This window comes from Canis lupus, chromosome 15 (assembly GCF_048164855.1).
Source record: "Canis lupus baileyi chromosome 15, mCanLup2.hap1, whole genome shotgun sequence".
Taxonomy (NCBI): domain Eukaryota; kingdom Metazoa; phylum Chordata; class Mammalia; order Carnivora; family Canidae; genus Canis; species Canis lupus.
Window position 1 is genome coordinate 22,252,485 of NC_132852.1, and position 23,200 is coordinate 22,275,684.

General features: G+C 33.7%; 1 protein-coding gene across 2 annotated transcripts in view; it reads left to right on the forward strand.

Moving 5' to 3' along the window:
- The first annotated feature begins 990 nt into the window (after positions 1–990).
- MSR1 (macrophage scavenger receptor 1) overlaps positions 991–23,200 on the forward strand; it is a 78,361-nt gene continuing 56,151 nt past the window's right edge. Inside the window, exons 1-4 of one of the 2 annotated variants that reach the window (XM_072776210.1) lie at positions 991–1,212; positions 11,503–11,609; positions 14,288–14,401; positions 19,970–20,382. In XM_072776210.1, coding sequence (XP_072632311.1) covers positions 11,507–11,609; positions 14,288–14,401; positions 19,970–20,382 — 630 coding nt within the window. In that variant the 5' untranslated portion in view covers positions 991–1,212; positions 11,503–11,506. The remainder of the gene's footprint in view (positions 1,213–11,502; positions 11,610–14,287; positions 14,402–19,969; positions 20,383–23,200) is intronic. The other variant, XM_072776211.1, reaches the window with a different exon arrangement.

Consider the following 23,200-nt stretch of genomic DNA (forward strand, 5'->3'; position numbering starts at 1 on the left):
TCCATTGGCATCATGGCAAGACCATTTTGGTGGTCTCTGTAGGAAGTATGATCCCTCCCTGTTTGGGATACCAAGAAGTTTCTGTGAAACATAAACACTCTCCCCCAGAAGAATTAGATCTAAAAATTAGCTCATTAATGTAATGTTGTATGTTTCTTGTGTGTGTTCTACTGGAATTTGAATGTGATTAAATGAGATGCAAAGTGAAAATTCTGACAAGGTGATAGAAAGTGAAAGAACCCCATACTTGAGACCTTTTTCCTTCACTATACTTGTTTGCTCAAACCCCATACTTGAGACCTTTTTCCTTCACTATACTCCTGGGGAAATCCACAACTTGTTAGGTGCTTAAAGGAGATCTATGAATAATGTTAACATCAGTATAGATATAGCTGGGAAATGAGCATTATTGGATTATTACTTTTTTTTTTAGATTTTATTTATTTATTTTTTTTTTTGAGAGGAAGAGAGAGAAGGGGCAGGAATGTGATTGGGGGAAGCATAGTGGGAGGGAGAAGCAGACTCCCCACTGAGCAGGGAGTCAGATGCAGGGGGTGGCAGAGTGGGGAGAGAGCTCTATCCTAGGCTCCATTCCAGGAACCTGAAATCATGACCTGAGCTGAAGGCAGACACTTAACTGACTGAGCCATCCAGGCACCCCTTGGATTATTACTTTTACTTGGTAGATATCCATATCCTTCCCCCATGTGTTTTGTGTTTGAAACTAGAAATGAGGGATTTAGGAGAAAGGATGAAGAAAATTACTTAAACATGGAGTCTTCTCTCAATGTAGAATATGAAAGAGAAGCCAATTAGAATTAATAGAAGATAAAGAGATTAAACCAAAATAATAGACAATGAGAATGTTACAGAAGGCATACAGATTTTATAAAAAAGGAAAAAATTAATCTGACACATATCATGGACCCTGTTACAATAACCCTTGTTTCTTTTTCCTTTTACTTCTCTTTTCTTTTGTAATGTTCTAAGTGGGAAGAGGAATGAGTTATCTTACAAATTTAGATTTTGCAAACTTGTGCACTGATGAGAGTAATATTGAAGTGCATTGTGAAGAAGAATTTTCAACACACAAATGTGTCATTTCCTTTCTTCATGGACCAGATGCTGAAATACTATGTGATAAAGATTTTAGGTCTCAACTGTAAAGAGAGGGAAGTGGATAAATCAGTGCTGCTGTCTTTAGGACGAACGGTAAAAGACGTTTATTTTAATTTTTTTCCAAAATTGCTTCTATTGATTATATGTGTCTACTCTGTGTATGTGTGTGTTTGTGTGATAGGTGAGATGTATAAATATGTATGTTTATATGTATACATACATACATGTTTCTGTATAGATAATAATTTTTGGTAGAATTTCCCATTGCTAATAACTTGATCTGGTTATTTCAATGATTAAAAAATAGAGATTTCTGCTAGGTTTTTTGTAAGAGAAAAATGTATGTGTGTGCATAAATATACATGAAATATACTAATTATCCTGTAGGTTAAACTAGTAAGAAATTTTTGCCATTTAATGGTCCATATGTTTTAAAAAATGTATTGACTTTATTCAAAATATGATTGAGACTATTTTAATTAATCTCATTACTTTTCATATAATACTTATGCCTTTAACCTAACACCTATTAGTACCTGTGTTTGCTTTATAACCAATATTGGTTGGATATTTACTATAAGCCGTTTGCTGAACTAGATGGAGGGAAGAGATCAGAAAAATAAAATATAGCCTGTCTTCAGGAAGCTCATGATCTAAGGCAAATAGCACAATAGAATTTGAGCACTTTAACTAGTACTACAAGTGGTACAGTTAACTACTATAGAAATGTCGGAGAGGTCAACTTACATTACTTAGGGGGAAAGGATTTCAAAAGGTCTTCATGGATATGTTTAAGCTTAGGTTCATCTTGAAGAATGTGTGAGATTTACAGAGCATAAAATGGGTGTTAGCATTCTCATTGGCCATGTGAGAATAGTGATAGAAAAGTCACAGAACTGAGATTATAAATGTTTTATACAGTATTTAGGAGCTAATATTCTGCGGGTACATGCCTATATTTAAATCCAAGCCTCTCTACTTCCTAGCTGTTGAAGACTAACTAGTCACTTAAATATTCTGGGTCTTAAGTTTCCTAACCTTGTGAAATGGAGAAAATACTGGTATATGCCTCATAGAGAGGCTATGAGGGTAAAAGAAGAAAAGGCCATATTAAAAAAAAAATGGTACTTAAACGTAATTATTTATTGATGGTTACCTGTGTACTAGGCAATTTAAAAAAAGTATTTTAAGTTTTCAGAATAATTCTTAAACTGATATTATAATCCTATTTTACATATATAAAGGAAGTACAATCAAATCACATAAATTAAAAATTTGCCAAAGGTCACATAGCTAGTAAATGACACAGTCAGTATTCAAGCCTAAACTTCCAATTCAAGGATGAATTCACAACCAAAGATGAGCATCAGTGGCATTAGGCACAATTTGGATGTTTCCATTCTTTCATTAATCTCTCTTATGGATAATATTCCTTAATGTAGAGCTATTCGTTTTACAAATAATTAATTTGATTTTCATTCATATATATTTTTGACTGTTCATACAAAACCAGTTTTTATTTTTAAATAATAAGAAAGGTACTTCTTGGTGTAAATAATATAGGTGTAAATAATAACTTATTATTACACCAAATCTTAAGGATTTATTTACACCAAATCTTAAGGATGAAATTAAGGGTTTGATGATAAGTCTGAATTGGGAACAGTCTTAGAAGAAAGACTATACATTGAACATATATTACACATAAAGACTTTATGCATATCTATATATAGAAAGTTCCACTAGGATGTCTAAGCAATTGATATGAATAAACAGAAACCCAAGGAAAAAAATAAATAATAAATAATTACATGGAAATATCTCTTCCACATTAATAAATAATAAAAAACAAAAGCCACTTTTAGATACCATTTCACTCCTATCAAAATCAAAATGATTTGAAAATAAATGTTACTACTAAATAATGGTAAATTTGGCCTAAAACTGCCATGCTCATGTATGGTTGGAATCTTTGTAAATTTTTATGATCTTTTTAAGGAACAGTCAGGCAGTAGATACCACGAAGTTTAAAGAGTTTTCCTTTCACCTGGTAGTTCAACATATGGTAAATTATCCTAATGAAACATTTAAAAGGAGAAAACTAAATCATGAAAATATTTATAACATCATTATCATCTATATTAATAAAACATTTCCCTCCAAAAGAAAACGGAAAAAGTTCTTAAAATTACGTTATAGTAAAATGACTACATAAATAAGATAGATTTGATGAATTACTATTTGGCCTATCAGTTTAAATTTTTAAAAAATCATATGAAGTATAAAAATATTGATATGATTTTAAGGGAAATATATAAGACCAGATGGTAATATACACAGTGGTATCAACTATGTAACACAGATACATATGTGCAAAGACTCAAATTTCATATGAAAATGAAGGTATTTTGTCTTATATAAAAATGAATAGATGACAGAATTTTTTTCGAAGTATAAGTATAGTTGGAATACAACATTATATTGATTTCAGGTATACAATATAATGATTCGGCATTTATGTACATTACAAAATGATCACCATGATAAGTCTGTCACCATACAAAATTATTACAGTGTTATTTACTGTATTCCCGATGCTATACTTTACATCTCTAGTGACTTACTTATTTTATAGTGGAAGTTTATATCTCTTAATCCCCTTTACCTATTTTGCTCATCCCCCTATTCCTTTCCCTCTGGCAACTACTGGCTTGTTCTCTGTATTTATGAGTTCGTTTCTGTTTTGTTTTGCTTGTTTATTTGTTTTGTGAAAATATGGTATTTGTCTTTCTCTGACTTACTTCATTTAGCATAATATCTTCTAGGTCCATCTCGTGTTGCTACAAATGCTAATATTTCATTATTTTTTTCTGGTTGAGCAATATTCCATTATATATATCTTAAAGAAGCACATCTTCCTTATTCATTTATCTATTAATGGACACTTAAGTTGCTTACATATCTCTGCTATTGTAAATAATACTACAATGAACAAAGTAGTGCATATATCTTTTCGAGTTAGTGTTTTCATTTTCTTCAGATAAATACCCAAAAGTGGAATTGCGGGATCATATGATATTTCTATTTTTAATGTTTTGAGGAACCTCCATACCGTTTTCCACAGTACTTGAGCCAATGGTGCATAAGTGTTCTCTTTTCTCCATATTCTTACCAACACTTGTTACTTCTTTTCTTGTCTTTTTAATACTAGACATCCTAATAAGTATGAGGTGATATCTCATTGTGGTTTTGATTTGCATTTTCTAATAACTAGTGATGTTGAGATTGTTTTCATGTGTCTGTTGCTCATCTGTATGTCTTCTTTGGAAAAATGTCTATTCAGTTTCCCTACCCATTTTTCTTTAAATCTAACTGGTTTTTGTTTTTCTGAGTTATATGAGTTTTTTTATATACTTTGAATAAATTAATCCTTTATTGGAGAATATGACTTGCAAACATCTTCTCCCATTTGACCCACCTTATCTTTCATATTGTGATAATATTTTCATAATAAAAACAGGAAAAACTGAAGGATATGTTTCCAAACAGGTTAACATTGAAACACTTTCATTATGGTTTTCCTGTTGCAGCTTCTGTAAACTTTTCACCCACTTTATAAAAAGCTGATATTGCAGAGATGTGTTTCACTTCTCATGAGAACATGCTTTTAATAGATTATACAAACTCAAAAGATTTCACAACCCTTTTTCAGTGCATTGACATTTGGTAGGAATGTAACTAAACGTGAGGTTACTTTTTCTCTTTGGAAATGACATTTAAAGGCATATTTGAATTGTTTGAATTGTTCACTGCCTGCTGATAAAACTTTGCATGTGTGTGTTCTCTAATATGACTAAAGAAAATTACAATGATAATATCAGTGTAAAGAACTAAAGTAATGTGGTAAATCTAATAAATGACTGAAGTAAAGTAAGAACATTGAGGGTGAAATTTTTTGTCTCAGTTTCTTATTTATGCACAATTCAGAGAAAAACCTTTTATTTCATGATGTATACCAAAAGGACTTTTAAAATTTCTACATGAGTGAAATACAAACTTTTCTTGAGGCATATCCTCAAATATGAAAACTAATCATCTTGCAAAAAATAATTGTCTTGCATTTATTTATGTAATTCCTTATAATGCATTTATGTGTGTGATGAGCACCTGCTAAGTGCTAGTAACTTTCTGTCTTTTGAACCAAAGAGAGAAAAACTACAGAATCCTGTACATTATCTACTCTTATTGGGTAGAGTTCCTCTGATTAGAAGAAACTGGAGACCAAGTCAAGCAAGCCCCTAAGTTCCACATTAAATCAAATGGATCAGTATTAATAATGAGCTCATATTTCTTTGTCTGCTAGGTCAGCACAGTTACCTGTGAAACTCTCAGATTTGGGGTCCGTTGAACTTCTGAATCCCATCCATGTTTCTTTTTTCTTTTTCTCAAAATGGAAACCTAGCTTTATTCTTTGCTTTTTCAGCAAAAGACGTTGAAACCCTAAGGTCAGCGCTTTCACTTTCCCTTTCCTGAGGTGTAAAACAGCACGTATTAGTTATTAATGCTATTTCCCCCATGTCTGTATTTTGTACATTGAGTAAATAATGAGTATGTTCATTAAAAAAAAAAAAAGAAAAAAAAAGAGAGAGAGAGAGGGTTAAAAGTAGATAGAAAATAGAGGAGATAAGTAGGGGAAAAGTATTTCATGTTGGTTGGTGATAAACTTTAGGTGGGATAAATCCAACCAGGATGGAGAAGAAGTGAAAGAGGTACGTCATAAGTTTAAATATGATGCTCAAGAAAGGTCTAAAACAATGAGGTTTTAATCAGAACCTGAGTGAGATGGGAAGGTGTTCACAAGTTTTGAGCAGAGGAGTGACATGACCAGTAAGGGAGCTATTAAAACAGTGCAGGTGACCAAGATCATGGGGCTTGAACGAGGATGTTGTAGCACAAGTGGTGAGAAGCAGTTTCTTTCTTTCTTTCTTTCTTTCTTTCTTTCTTTCTTTCTTTCTTTCTTTCTTTCTTTCTTTCTTTCTTTCTTTTTCTTTCTTTCTTTCTTTCTTTCTTTTTCTTTCTTTTCTTTTCTTTCTTTTCTTTCTTTCTTTTCTTTCTTTCTTTCTTTCTTTCTTTCTTTCTTTCTTTCTTTCTTTCTTTCTTTCTTCTTTCTTTCTTTCTTTTTCTTCTTTCGCAGTCAGTTTCTATAGAGGATTTGAAAACAAACCAGCAAGATGTAATGACAAAAGGATGAGAAAAGGTGGGGGCCAAGAAAAACGCCCTAGATTGGGAACATACTGGAAATCCAAATAGTGATGTTATTAGGCAGCTGCATATACAGTTCTGGAGAGATATGGGCAGGAGATAAAGATGGAATACTTTAGGAGGAATTAGCAGGGAAAATAAAACTCCTCTCAATGTACTATCTTAGTGTACTCTTTCTCAACAGAAAAGCATGAACATGACCAGATTTCTGGTATACACTCAGTGCCTTTCATTTTTCTACATTTACTACTTCTGGACATTTCAAATCTGCTTCTACCTCTACTGTACAATCAAAATAGCTCAAATTCCATATGACAGGTCATGCATGTCCTTGTATGTCTTGAAATTCTTCTTTCTTTTCCATAACCTTGACTTGTTTTTCTACCATGGTGTCTAACATTCTTCCTTATCTTTAGTACTAGCTCTTCATGCCTTACTTGCCCACTCAATATGCTAGTTGTTGAATTTATATCCCTCATATTTTTTCCTGAAAGATATTTTCTATTCTGATTTTTTTGTTCTATTCTTTGTTCAAGTGCTACATTTTTGTGCTTGTTAATCAATTCTTTTAATTTCCTCCTCTTTCTTAATGCCCTTGGATTCTCCCCTTAAATGCCAACCCTATGCTACTATCCAAGGTTAGTCCATTTGTAGACATTTAATAGAGGGTTTTCTTTTTTAAAATTTTAATAAAACTACCCAAAGAAACTATAGTTTGAAATACAATAACTTGTACCATGTTTATCATCTGCATAAGCCCATAAAAAATAAAGTAAAGCTTAAAGCCCAAATAAAAACAAAATTGAGCCTCATCTCTATTTCAACATGAAAGGGAAATAAGTAAAATATTTAATGGCCAATGTATGTTTTATCACTAGTAATATAAGCCAGGTCACTACTGCCAAAGCAAAGAATAATTTTTCATTTAATTTTTATAGGTACTTCCTCAATATTATGTTTTGGGTAGGTTGGTAAAAGCCAAATAAATTTATGCAATCAGAAAAATAAAAGAAGAATTCATGAATAGATTGCCCCCAACTACATGCTTCTGTGGCCATGTCTGCTGGGCCCTCTGCCCCAAACTGCTGCTTCTGTGATGCTGATTCACTCTACTCTCCATGCTGTCCCTGCTCTTATGCCCTTTAGTAGATTTTCCATCCCTGGGATATTCTTATCCTAATTCCTGCTCACTTTTCAAAACTTTCATCTTTTCTGTGTTCCCACCATAACTACCCCCTTGGTCAAGGAACTAATCACTCCCTTTTGGCCTATGTCTTCACTTTGGTGTGTGTGTATATATATACACATCAAAGTATATGTGTGTGTATATATATATATATATACATACATACATATATACATACATACATATATATAACTGTCAGATGATTATAAAGATTTTTACTCTTTCATATTAATACATAAGATCTTTGGGGGTTGTGAATATTCTATGCGCATTGATCTGACTTGCTTAGTACTTGATATAATGATACACAATAGAAATTTATTGGATTGGCCTATATGAAGGGATAGGTATTTCTATCTTAAAGTCATTGATTGGAAGTATCCTAATATCTATTTTTTGTTTGTCTGTTTTCATGGTGTAGCATCTAGCATTCTAGAGCCACCTTAAAAAAAAAAAAAAGTAGAATTCTTTCTATCTCCCAAGTAAACTCCTTTAACCCATGGCTTCTAAATTACAAATTTAGTTGAAAGAACATGTGGAGCTTCTAAACAAGTATATGGATAAAAATAGCATTCATCCTGCTTTATTGAAGCCAAGATTAGATCAGTAGATTGCCATTATGGATTTGCCACTTTCTTTCTCTTTAAAATAATAAAATGTTTAAGTTTTCTGTAAGAAGCATCTGTATAGATTTAGCAGTTATCATATCATATATATATACATAAACACACAGGGAATGATTTGAGAGATATCTCCAAAAACAATTCGAGGAATCTGTATTGTTGCTGAAGTTCACAAAGATACTTTTTTCATGAAAGCAAATCTTCATTAAAAACATAACAGATTGCTCAAATATTGTAGCGAGAGAGATAGCTCCCAACCTTCCATCCATGTTGGGGATTTATGTTGAAGAGTGGTTCTCAAAGAGAAATAGATATTTGGAATTGTGTGGGTGGGGATAAAGTTTTTGCCGTTTTTTGTTGTTGTTGTTGTTGTTTTGTTTTGTTTTTTTGTGTTTTGTTTGTTTTTGTTTTTTGTTTTTTTTTTTTTTTGCTAGGGAAGCAGTAACATAAGGACTGAAAGACGTTATTGACACTTGAGGGTGGCAACCAGGAATGATAAACATTCTCCACAACAAAGATACTCCTTCAAAAAAAGAGCTTTCCCAGCCATGGTGTTAGTAATGCTTCCCTGAGAACTACAATGAGATGTTGTCAACTGGATCTGACAAAGTAAAAATGGGTGCTAATAAGGAAAAAGCTAGAGTGAATGGCAGTGTGTCAACAGCATGACATAGTCACCCAGTCCTAACATTTGGTTCAGTTCAAGGAAACTACCAGAAATGTAAGAATACAGACTACAAAAAAACAATAAAGAAGAAGGAAGGAAGGAAGGAAGGAAGGAAGGAAGGAAGGAAGGAAGGAAGGAAGGAAGGAAGGAAGGGAGGAAGGGAGGAAGGAAAAGAAAAGAAAGAGAAGGGAAGGAAGGACAGAAGGAAGGGAGGAAAGGATAAAAGAAAGGAAGGAAGAAAGGAAGGCTAGATCTGAGTCATGGGCACAACTCATTTGCCAGGAAGTTCTTTATTAGAAGCACATCTTTTTGGTCACAGTATCTACAAATATCCATCTTGTTTAAAAACCAAAAACAAAACTAATATATGACAATATCTTATAAAAAAGTCTAGTCCATTCATTTAGCAAATATTTATTAAATATATTCTTTATTACAAGTTGCTTTAGATCCTGCTAATTGAATGATGAATGAAAACAGACATGGTCCATCCTCTTATGTCATTCAAGGTCTAGAGAGATTATCAGATTCAACAGGTTTCATCTTTTTTACGAAAATATTACCATCTAGAAGACTAATAATATGAGATCTTTCCTTTAATTTATGTGAAAATAGAGTTATAGTATCACAAATATTAGGACAAAAGCCATGGTCATGCCTAAGGAGGAGGGGCCAGTAAACAGCCTGACAGGAAAAGATTTCTGGTTAATAGCAGGTATATATATAAACATACACATTATGACCCCATTCTTTTAAAAAAATGTTTTTTAATTCTATTTAAAATACAGTGTAATATTGGTTTTAGGAGTAGAATTCAGTGGTTCATCACTTACATTCAACACCTAGTGCTTATCACAAGAGTCCTCTTTAATCCCCATCCACCATCTAGCCCATCCCCTACTCACATCCCTCCATCAACCCTCAGTGTGTTCTCTATCAGTAAAAGTCTCTTAAGGTTTTGTTCCCCTCATATTTGTGAGCCCATTCTTTATAAACTAAATTAAAAGATAAACAGCTTTGCTACATTAGGCCCAATTACTTTGAACTATAGTTTTAAAATGAATTCAGCTAAGCTTTCTCATCATCTTAGTTTTTAAAATTATTTGTTTTGCTTGGCAAGTAAAGCTATCATCCAAATCAAATAATAGAATAAATTTAAAAGGGGGAGATAGGGGAGTTTGCAACTGAATTATCCAATATCCAATTTGGTTTCCTATAATGGTCAATTTTCCCAGATAATTATTTATTTCTTTTACTTTATCTCTGAGTATGAAAAGAAGATCTAAGTCCTTTACCTTCCCCCTCTGTCCCCTTTCTCCACAGTAGCCAAATAATTTAAAGACAGTCCTTGGTCAGATCAAAGGATTTACAGGAACTACAACCAATCCACAGAATGATGTATATACAAAGATTATCATTGCAAACTGCAAAATAAAGAATCGCCTTGGTAATATTTAAAAAGAAATATATTGACAGTTCAGTCACATCCTAACTGCTCAATACCTCTCCCCAAAGCAGGATGAATGTTTGCATAGGAATGATTGTCCTCCGTTTCCTGGACAGGATGTGAGTTTGGTGTCCTAGAGTTGCCTGTGCACTCAGTTAAAACCTCAGCTGTACTGAATCCCTAACTCAGCATTAGAGAAAATAAGAAATGATCAGAAGATGTCGACTTTATGCTAAATTTATCAATCAAATGAACTGAACTGTTTCCAAGAAAAAGTCATACAATTTTTTTTTCACTGAAAAATGTTTTTAAAATGTGGTCCTCAGACTGCTGGCAGTCTGCATCATTAAGAGAACTTGTTGGAATTGCAAATTCTTGACCCCTACCTTAAATAGCAGAAACTCTTGGGGTGAGGCCCATCAATCATGCCTCTCAAATAATCCTGATGCATCTTAAAGAGATATAGGCATAGATTGTGTCATAGAATATAAATGTGCTCAAAAACTACAAAGACCTATTTATGATGCTCTTGATATATAATGAGGGAAGCCCTGAAAGAAAACAATACAAATAAGAAGAGAAAGGAGAGTTAAGTTTTTCCTGTGCTTTAATCTAGTGACTAGACTTTATCTTTCAAAAGTGATAAACAGATGCCTTGGCAAAGGAAAAACTGGCTCATGAAGCTCTGATAAAAGATCACAGGAAATATTAGCTTCAGATTTTGCGTAACTGTTTTATCCAGAACCTCTAATAAAAGATCACAGGAAATATTTGCTCCAAATGTTGTTCAACTGTTTGTTCTAAGGGAAATTCTTTTTCTTTTCAGCTAAACAGTTGTTTTCTATCACTTCGGAAAAGATTTTTTTTTGTTTGTTTGTTTGTTTGTTTGTTTTTAAGGTAAGGAAGTGTTACTTCCCCCTCTCAAAGAACACACATCTATAAACACAGATACACATTTGTCCACAGAAAGATACATGAGTGGATTCCATGTAGATCTGTCTTTCAACGTTAAAATTAAAACTTGTGGGTAGATACAATATATTGCTAGATATGGCAGATGGGGTAAGTTTAAGTAACAATCATACTTGTTCCCTTGCTAAAATTGAATTTGAGTTTTAAATTTCAATTTGAGACATTGTGCCAAAGGACCCTCGACCTTTCATGTGTAATGAATATGTTTTTCCCATGTGTCTGATAGAAGTATGGAACCCTGGGATAGGTTTCCCGATCACCAGGATGACCCTGATAACTACTCAGAATCTGTGAAGTTTGATGCTCGTTCAATGACAGCCTTGCTTCCTCTGAGTAAGTAGAAGGGTGGGGTGCCCACTTCCTTACAGGTAGTGACACTGTGTAAAATTACAGTCCTGGAACTTACCTTACCTGTGTATGAATGTTAAAATAAGACTTATTGGATAAGTAGGTCTTCTCTTTTCAGGCCAAAGAGAAAATAAACTTAGGTTGGACTAAGGAAGCTTTGTAATAGGTTAAGTTGGTCCACAGTGTTGATAGAGTCCTCTGATTTCTATCACCACTAATTAATATCTGAAAATCATGGGTGGTATGCGTTTGTATTAGGCTCCTAGGGTTGCTGTAAGAAATCACCAGAAATATTGTGGCTTCAAACATTTATTCTCTCACAGTTCTAAAGGCCAGAAATCTGAAGTCAAGATGTCAGCAAGGCAGTGCTCCCTTTCAAGGCTCTAGGGAAGAACCATTACCCTCCTCTTCCTAACTTCTAGTTGCTCCTGCCAATTCTTATTGTTCCTTGGCTTATAAATGCATCACTCCTATCTCTGCCTCCATCTTCATTTGGCCGGTCTTCTTCCTGTGGCTTAATGTGTCCTCTACTTTCTTGTAAGGACACCAACCATTGGCCAAGGGCCCACTTTATTCAGTATGACCTTACCTTAACTTGATTATACCTGCAAAGACCCCATTTCCAAATAAGATCCCATTCACAGGTTCAGAAGTCAATAGTATCTCTTGTGTGGAAATAATTCAATCTACAACAGTGTTGAGACAGAGGTTTGCATGGTTACAAGAGCTCAAAAGAATCAGTATTCAGTTATATCTGGATGGGTTCTTTTTAAAAAAAAATATTTATTCATTTGAGAGAGAGAGAGAGAAAGAGCACAAGAGAGAGTAGAGAGCACAAATAGGGGGAACAGCAGAGGGAAAAGCAGACTCTCTGCCAAGCAGGGAATCTGACATAGGGCTCAATCCTAGGACCCCAAAACCACGACCCAAGGCAAAGGCAGACACCCAACCGACTGAGCCACCCAGGCGCCCCTAGATGGGGTCTTTTAAGGCAGCAGGACCTAGTTGCGTATAATTCTGCTGAGCTTTAAAGGCTGAATACATTTCACTAAAAGGGTAGAGTGGATGAAAGAGGATCCACAGAAATTTCAGTCAGAGGAAGCAGCATATGCGAGTGACAAGATGGATGAGTTCTTACACAGACAAATCTGAAATACAGGCGGTAACCCCAAGGCATAGGGGTATTGCGCTCTACACAAACTATAGATGGGAGAGTGTGTGTGGAATTGATGAGACAAAAGGAAAAAAGATCGTAGTAAAGGCTGTTTAAGGTAGAGATGTTGAGAGATTGAGGAGGGAGGACAGAGGCATTGGAGACAAAGAAAAGGCAACAGGAACTTTGGAGAGCTACTTGAAAGGCAGAATGCAGAGGATTTGATTGTAAATTAAAAATACAGGAGATGGTTGATGAGTTTCAGGCTCATTCAGCCTGGCAAAAGGATATTCCATCTTGCTTGTTTTGTGGGTTGTTCTTTTTCTTTTTCCTTAGATCTTTCTTTTTTTTTTTTTTCTTTTTTTTTTTTCTTTTAGCTTTTCTGGGTCTTATTTTTGCTTAAAAATTTTCTCTCCTTTTCAATCCTTCATAGATCATTGTAAAATAATCTCTAAATTTTTAAATTGGGAATTTACCACCTTTTTTATTGTGCAATGAAACCAATGGCCATGGGATAAAATTTTTAGAAAAATCTAAGATTTTTTTAAAGTTATTTGAGATAGAGAAAGAGAATGAGAGAGATAATGAGCAGGAAGAAGGGCAGAGGGAGAAGCAGACACACCACTGAGTGGGAAGCCAAATGTGGGGCTCGATCCCGGGACACCAAAATCATGATCTGAGCTGAAGGCAGATGCTTAATTGACTGAGCCATCCAGGTGCCCAGGAAAGAAATTTTTAATGGGTGTCTTATTCACCTAATCAGAAAAAATGTCTTTGTCCCCTACTAAGATTCCCCCCTACTAAGATTCCCCTCCACATTGTGTTAACTTTGTACAATTAGTATCCCATTATGTGAATCACTATTCCCAATAAATGGATAGTATGAAAATATTAATATTTTCTGAAATGCCCATAGGATGGGCTTCATTGATCTATTCCAAAGTTTAGTCAAAATGTGAACACTTTTCTTTCATTTTTTTCATTTTTAAAGTATTCAAATCATAAGAGGTATCCAAATACAGAATTATTGAGATGAAATTGGAAAAGAATTTGCATAATTACCATTGAAAACAGATGTCTCTTTTATCTGATTTAAAGTCTGAAAAAAATCATAATTATATAGTTACTTGAGGAATCTGATTTTTGCTCAGAATATATTCCCACATGAAACAGAATAAAATTTATGTTTGAATATGTTGGCATCATTATTAAAATGTATCCAAAACATATTAAAATTTGTCAGCTAACTAATGCCTCTAAATGAGACAAGTACAAGTATAGAGGACAGTTAACTGTCATAGATGTTTAGTTAAGGAAAGTAAATCAGATGTTCATAGTGAGGTCCAGATTGGCTTTTCCTGTGACTGTTCTTTTGCTTCCTCCTGAATAAATGGGGACCGATTTTTTGTTCCGTAGGCTTGGTAGCAATGATAAAACTGGAGATTACCAAAATGTTAGATAGGAAGAGTTAAGTTTTCTAACAGTAGGTTGGGCTTTTTGTTTTTCTCAGATCCTAAAAATGGCCCTGCCGTTCAAGAGAAACTGAAGTCCCTCAAAGCTGCATTGATTATCCTTTATCTCCTTGTGTTTGTAGTTCTCATACCGATCATCGGAATCATGGCAGGTACAGTATTCTAGAGTTTTGAAACTCAGCAACTCATTCTATGAATTAGTTATTGTAGAAACAAAAGCAAGAGTTCAATCTTTTGTATAGGGGAGACTCACAAGGGAAACGTCATATCACAAAGTGTTCCTCAAATTCATAAATTAAAAAAGATTCTTCAAAGTTATTTAGTAAAAAAATAAAAAATAGAATAGAGAATGGAAGATCAAGGTAAAAATACAGGTATGTTAAGGTGAGATGGAATGGATTAGACCATTCCAAAAAATGTTATCCTCTGGAGTCCTATGTACTTCTAGTGGTGGATCATGAATTTTATAATAAGTATTCCAGTTGCCAATGTAAAGATATAAGCAGGACCGTTTACATTCACAATGCCTAAAATAAAACAAAACAACAATAATAAGACAAGCCAGTTGTTTGGGGGGCAGGGAACCTCTTCTGTTCCTAGTACTGAGAGGAGAAAGAAATATTCTAAAAAACAAAACAAAAAAACAAACAAACAAAAAAAAAGAAATATTCTGTAAGTTTTCAAAGAGGAGATCTTGCACAATAATGACCTATATTTCAGGGATATCTTTCAGGAATATGGCCACATGTTTAAAACATTTCTAAAAATAACCTGATGGCATCTCCTCAAAATAAAAAAAGAAAGTTTGATAATACAACAATTGTGACAGTAGCTGTCACTTTGGGGATTTACTACAGACACTGGCTTATAAATATTCCACAGATTATCTTAATATACCTTTACAATTGCCCTTGAGCAGACATATACTTATCCTTATTATCCACAAAAGGAAACTAAGACTATTCAGTAGTAGAGCTGCAGTTGTCACCCATGAGTCTTGACTCTCAGCCTCTATGGTCTACTATCTCCCAGTGTAATTGAATTTTTAGAACAAATGTGATTGGCCAATTAAATGCATGCACACACAAACGCACACACATGTGCAAAACAGTTTCCATAATTTTAGCCAAGAAAATATTACCACAGGTAAAAATGAATTCCTATTTTGATCATTAAAAAAAATAAAAACAAAAACTAACCACAGCAAACCAAACTGATCAGCCAAACAAACCAACCACAGCCATCTATGGAAAAGGACCTGGTATGTCTGTCATTACACAGCTGACTTCCTGATGAATTGAGATTATCTGTATGTTGTTTTTGTATAGCTTTTGTTCATTTGAAATGCACAATTGAAAGATGTTTCATTGCTTGGGCTCATTAAATATAAGCCAGTTATAAAAGGCTATCACTTTTATATAAACCATGGCCTGCAGAGTCAATGCCAGGAAATGCAACTTCTATCTAGCAGACATATGCAAAATGGGCCAATGAAGTCTGGAAAGAATTCAGCATTTTAACAAGTTCAAGGTCTTTGGGCTATTAGAAAATACTACCAAGTTTCCATATTTGTTGTTGTGTTGAAATGACTGATCCAAAGTAGTTTTGTTTAAAAAAAAATAGAATGGAAGAAAGAAAGGCATTTTGTTTCCTAAAACTATAGCAGGCATCTAGTAAGACTGACAAGAAGTTAAAAATGTTCAAATCTTGTAAGTTCACATTAGCACTTAAATTCACCAGAACTTGGAATAGATCTCATTGTTTCTGTCACACTTGAATAAACAATTGACAATCCATTTTCAACTTTAATTAAGTTACAGATCATAATATTTTTCAAAAACAAAACAAAACAAATGCAACACATATCTCTACTTGATATTAAAAAATTACAAATAAAGACAAAATATACCCCAAAAGATAGAAATTACCCTGTTTTGGCAAATATGAATTGATGGATGAAATAAAATGTTGTGCATAAAAATTCCATTTAAATTTAGAATATCTTATATGATGAAAGATACTTCTTTTTTAAAAAAAGAAATATTTTATTTATTTATTCATGAGAGGCACAGAGTGAGAGAGAGAGGCAGAGACATAGGCAGAGGGAGAAGCAGTTTCCATGCAGGGAGCCTGAGTGTAGGACTCCATCCGGGTCTCCAGGATCACAACCTGGGCCCTGGGCCGAAGGTGGCGCTAAACCACTGAGCTACCCGGGCTGCCTGATGAAAGGTACTTCTTAATGATAAAAGCTACTCCATATGCTGTCATTTCTTAATGAAACTCCTGTATGTCTATCATAGTAAAACAACATCATAATGTCTCTGTTCAATAAAATACAATCTAGGATTAATGCTGAAATACTGAAGATTCTTTAGCTCAAAATAATACAAATTTTTGGCAAGAAAAGATATTAGCAACATGAAGGAGTGAATGTGATCTCTGAATTCAAATATCACTCTCTCCCTGGGGGTTTGCACAAGCCATAAAAGTTTGTCTCCTTTCAAATATGAAATAGAAAAGTCACAAAATGCCATCTTTCCAATGGTAATGAAAGAGATGAACATTTGAAAATCTGAACTCTGGCATTCTTTAGCTAGATTTATGGTACAGAGTTAAACAGTTTTTTTTTTTTTGAAAAGTTAGGATTAAATTAGCTTTCCTATAGGATTTGGGAAAACAAACAACGTTGTGCTTGTAAATCTGTAAGCAAAATGTAGTCTTTATTGTCAACTTTATGGTGAAGTCCATGTCAGATGGAAACCTTTGGTCACGTGATATTTTGTCAGTTCAAGTCTTTCCTCTCCATCCTGTGAAAAAGATTTGCTTTATCCATATGAAATAAAAACTGTTTCCTGGAAGAGAAAAATTACACAGTTGAGCAATTAGATCACTATGCTTAGTAAAATAAAGTCCGGATACTACAGTAGTCATTGCAATGCCCAATCTCCCCCAGTTTTCTATATTAAACAATATTAATTGTTTATTGAAAATATTGATGCATACAGATAAATAACTCACAGAATTCGAATCCAAACTATTAATAACACAAAAGCTGAAAGTTACCAAATGTTTATCATATACCTGGAAATAATATAAGCACTTTACATATATTAGCTCATTGAATTATTTGACACCGACTATTAGTATCTATCATACAATTAGTATAATAGAAGCACTAACAGGATAATTTGCCCAAGATCACAGATTAAAAAGGAAAGAGTGAGAATTGCTAACCCAGGCAATTCCACTCCAGAACCTGGATTCTTACTTGCTACCTAAGAAAACAATAATCATCATGAAAGGAACATTTTTAAGGGACATATTTGAAATAGTTTTGTAAAAATTGTTAGCTTGGATCTCTATAATAGTCAAAATCCTTTCTCAGTTTTACATTTCCAGAATTGCTCAAACAGTGTTCTATACTTACAGGTGCTTAATATATAAATCATAGAATTAAATGCCTGAGTGAGCCTGTCAGTCCAGAACTTGCCCCTCACAATGTAATACATGTGATGAGATTAACTAAAAAATAGACTTTTTAAATCCACTTTATTGATAAAGTAAGAAGTATAAAATAATACAGACTGTGGTTTATATAGAAACATTGTCAAGCATTTTATTAACTCAAATAAGCTAATTTTAAAGAATATAACTAGAAAGACATGATATAATGTGGCTTCATAAAAATTAGGATTTAATCGCATACATAGCTTCATACTTATTCCTCATATAATAATAGCTACAATAGTAGCCATCATCAAACAGTTTAAGTAAAGATGGTGAAGACTGTAAACTAAGATCATATCTTTCATGGATAAGGCACTTTAATTTGAATAGAATTTTCCTATGGGCCACCTGTGTGCTGTGGGATTTACATACCTTATCTTATGCATCCTGAACACCACTGTTGGAGGTAGTTACTACCTATCTTTGAGGAACCTAAGAAGAGAACTTTCCCAAAGTACCCCAGCTAGTAATTGAGGAATGGAACTAGATTCTAGAATCAGGCAGCTTGTTCCTGACTAAACACCAGCCTTTCATTTATATAGCAGGTAACCTTGAACTCAGGGTGGAACTAATTATCTTTTATGTGTTATGTCACTTAATTCTCAAAAATCCATGTGGCTGATAATATTGCCATATCATTTTTTACTAAGAAAACTTACATATCAGGTATAGCTCTTTATGTAGATATATATTTCAAACCATAGACAGAAACTCTTTTTATTGCTAAGTAATGATCAAATGTGAAAAATCTTAATGCATTCAAAATAAATGAATAAAAGACATATATATGTAGATAAAATAATATAGATAGATACAGAGGGAGATATGAAAAAACAAAATCTTAACTATCACTGATCAGTACTAAAATGTTATTTAATATTTTCTTTATTGTGCATAATTATGTGCTCTTTTTATCTGCAAAGCTAATGTTTATGCCTTTCATGATTTGAAGCTCCTTACATGTTGCTCTAGATCCTTTCACAGAGTAATTGCCTTTTTTAGAGGACATGTGCCCATTTGGAAATATATATTGGCAGCTCTGTGTATTCCCCAAATACCATTTAATAAATAAGGAAGGAAGGAAGGAAGGAAGGAAGGAAGGAAGGAAGGAAGGAAGAAAGGAAGAAGGAAGGAAGGAAGGAAGATCTTTCTTTCTTTCTTTCTTTCTTTCTTTCCTTCTTTCCTTCTTTCCTTCTCTTCCTTTCTTCCTTTCTTCCTTTCATTCCTTTTTAGGAAATAATTACTTAAAAGATTGTTTATCAAAGCATTGGGTATATTAGTAAAAACAGAACAAATTAAGCGAAGGAGTTTTGTTAAATAAATCTGGTAGATCCATGCAGATAATACATTGGTATTAAAATTATTTTTGTAATAATAACATGCTAGTGAAAAGAGACAGATTTGGTATACATACAACCAAAATGTTGGCATTTAACTCAGGATAGTGAGATTAATGGTAAATTATTTTTTCTTTGTTACAACCAAAATGTTGGCATTTAACTCAGGATAGTGAGATTAATGGTAAATTATTTTTTCTTTGTTACCTACCTTTTTTCCTTGTTACCTAAAAGTTTTCATTATGAATATATATTTTAGAATGGGTAAAGAGAAATATTTTAAAAATAATATTTTTTAAAGTGAAAAAAATATTTGCTCAATTTCCTGTCCCACCAATAATAAATTAGGCCTGCATAAACTGAAAATGACAATTCTCTGCCAGCTTAAGTGATTGGATGAGGAAGATGAGCCAACAATTTATTCATATGGTGGATAACACTAATACTTATACTTTTACCACATATTGTTTTTGTCACATCATTTATCTTCCTAACAGCTAATGTATTCAACATGCTTGCTTCAGGTACTGTATTAAGCATTATCTCATTTTATTCTAACAAACCTGAGGAGTAGGACACAATGCACTTCATAATCATACTGTCAAAGCCAAATACGGTGGTTCCAAAGATGCATATAAGCAAATTCAGAAAGAATGACTTGATCCTAGAATAAATTCTAATGTAAAGTGGGAAAAGGAGGCTGTCTTCCTTTCTATAATGTGTGTCATGTGGTTCACACATTGTATATTTAAAATAAGTACCCAGTTTAGGACAGCATTCAAAATGTTAGAATGAAATGGAATGAAACAGAATGGAATGGTATATGTATTTAAGGACACAGGCCATGACTCTGTTTATTTTTACTTAAATATACAGCACAGCTCCTGAAGTGGGAAATGAAGAATTGCACAGTTGATCCAATTAAGGCAAATGATATATCTCAAAGTCTCACAGGAAAAGGAAATGACAGTGAAGATGAGATGAGATTTCAAGAAGTTGTTATGGAACAAATGAGCAACATGGAGAAGAGAATCCAATACATTTCAGATACAGAAGCCAATCTCATAGATTCAGAGCATTTCCAGAATTTTAGTCTGGTGACTGATCAAAGATTTAATGATGTTCTTCTCCAGCTGAGTACCTTGGTTTCCTCAGTTCGGGGACATGGAAACATGATAGATGAAATCTCCAAGTCGTTAATAAATCTGAATACCACATTGCTTGATTTGCAGCTCAATATCAAAACACTGAATGACAAAGTCCAAGACAATACATTTAAACAGCAAGAGGTAAGAGTTTTTGTATTAGAAGGGTCATATGCTGGATTGAATCCAATCTAGATCTTGTCTCCTCAGCTAGTTCAAGAAAACAAAATTTGCAAACCCCATTTCAACATCATCCAACTTGCTCTGATTCCTCTGGCAATCTTACCAGAAGGTTTTACGTGAATTTACCTACTGTCTTCTCCAGATTCCCAACAAAATGGGGAATTTTTTCCATTGGATATAGACTCTCTTGAAGTATTTTAATTATATAAATCCTTTTATAGTACCTCTTAAGACGCATCTAAGCCAATTATAATTTTTAGATTATCTTAGTAGGTACTCTGTATTTGTAAATTTTACAACAGGCCCAAATTTCTTTATCATCAAAGAAATGGAAACCTTATTTACAGTAATAACATCAAAATCAACATTTTAAAATAGTTTATTTCATCATTCCCAAGAAGTATACATAAGTTTTAATGTGTAAAGATAACTTTAAAGAATTAAACTTTGAATAATATATACATTTTATTTTTATCATAGACTCAAATACACAAGAAAGCAAGCAATGTTTAAACCAACTTGCCAGCAAGTTTCATTGTAGGGCCAGATGTAAACATTTTAGACTTTGGGGACTACAAGGTTTCCCTTGGGACTACTCACCTCTGCCATTGTAGTATAAAAGCAGCCATGGACAATATGTAGACACACAAGGAAAGCTGTGATCTAGTTATTTACAAAAACAGACTTTAGCCCATGGACCATAATTTTCTCACCTCTGCTATAGACTATTCTGTGGCCAACTGGCTGGATTACCTTGTACTGATGAGAAAGAAATTAAGAAGCAAGTCCCTTATTTTGAAATTGTATTGTTGTTGTTGTTAAATAATTATAACTATTCCATACCATAAAAAATAAGCACAACTAAAATTTAACTACTCTTGTGAAACAACAACCTTTGTATTATCAAATATCTGAGACCTAAGATCATAATTAACATGAAGTCTATAAAATGTCCACTATTAGCTAAGCAACATTGGCATCTTGGTAGTAGAATTTAATTCGAATAGACTCATTTTTGATTAATGAAATTGCTTTCTATATGGAGACAGTATTAACGGTAGTGATTTTTAAAAAAGAATGTCACTTACTAATAAACCTCTAAAATTATAACATGAGGTAAAAACCAACTAAACTATTGACTAGACAAAACAGGATAAGAAGGGTAAGAAGGAATAGTGTACATCCTTTATTTGTAAGGTACAATCACTCAGAACTTTTGAATTTCACATGATCCTGGTCTTAAGATGTCAGAAAACAATGGCATGGCTATATGAATGTGGGGATTTTGTTGTAAATGTCATCCCAACACCAGCCTTGATATTCTGTGTTTATTCCAGGTCACCTATTCCAAAATCTGACTGTTTCCCACACTGTTAACAAGTATCTAAGTATATCAATTACTATTGGAATACCAAAGACTTAAGCTATGGAAGGGTAGAGAGATTCACAAAGTAGTAAGTGTCAACAGGGCAGAAGAATATGGGAGACAGATAAATAAAATTTCAGTTATAAAAGTAATAACTGATTAAGTAGGAAGGAAAGAAGGGAGAAGAAATATCATTTTATGTAAAAACAGAAGAGCAGTGAGACAGGGTGAGGAGAGAGAGAGAGAAGATGGGCCAGATGGGAAGACAGGATGTATTTGGTATTGCTAATGCTCTAGAGTCAGTAGAAACTATAGGATATCTATGAACTCACATCAAGAGTTGAAACTAAATTGGAAACTATTTGGAAGAATAGTTCACTAGAAATCCTGAACATGTTTGAAGTGATAATTATTGGAAATAATCAAAATCTGATAATCAGTGAACTGTTTGAATTTGGATAGATTGCACTCATGTTTTGGAGGGGGTCCCAGCATTAGAAATGAAAGTACAAGGGAATGGAGGGACTTCCAAAGCTATTTTTTTTAGGCAGTAATCACTTGTAGAGATTTAGAAACCAGGTCAGTACTAGTGTATGTACATGGATGTGTGTGTGTGTGTGTGTGTGTGCATACACACGTGCTCATTGAAAACAATATTCAGACTCTCATCCCCATTGCTTAAACAATTTTATTCATCTTTGAGTCTCTAGCCCAATGCAAGAATAAGTAAATTAAGTGAATGCCTGAATCAGCAAATGTTGTCTGAGGGAAAGGCTTATAAGTGATACCAGCATGATGCCTATCAAGGACAGACCAAACATCAGTTTGAGGGAAAAAAAGTACACTAGCACAAAAGAAAAGAGAGAGGTGAGAATTCATCATGTCCATTGTTCATAGAAAGGACTGTAAGACTGCAAGATTAAATGCCAGTTTCCAGCGGGGCTCCTGATGGTAGAGTATGTACAGAGTGTATGGATGCCAAATAGACTTTAAAAAAAGTTAAGTGAACTTTCCCTCTTCCCAATAAAAATCACTTCAAGTGAAATCTGGGTAATATGAGCCCCATATGCAGTTTTCAAAAAAGGGAATAAAAAGGCAGCTTCAGCTTTGTGTATGAAAAACATGGGCAAGTCCTGGTTTTTTGGTAGCGAAATCAACTACTAGTCCCCTGCCCTCTGTTATGTGGATATCTGGAACTACCTAATATACCGGAAGCAATCTGTAGCCACTCAAATGAAGTTGAGCATAATTTTTATGTTGCTGTGCTTTACAAACATCCATGCTCACATCCATGCTTTATACATGTTTTTCCAAATTGTACTTATTTTAAATGTTATATGAGTTTCAGGTGTACAATATAGTGATTTGACAGTTCTACACATTGACTCAGTACTCACCACAATAAATGTAGTC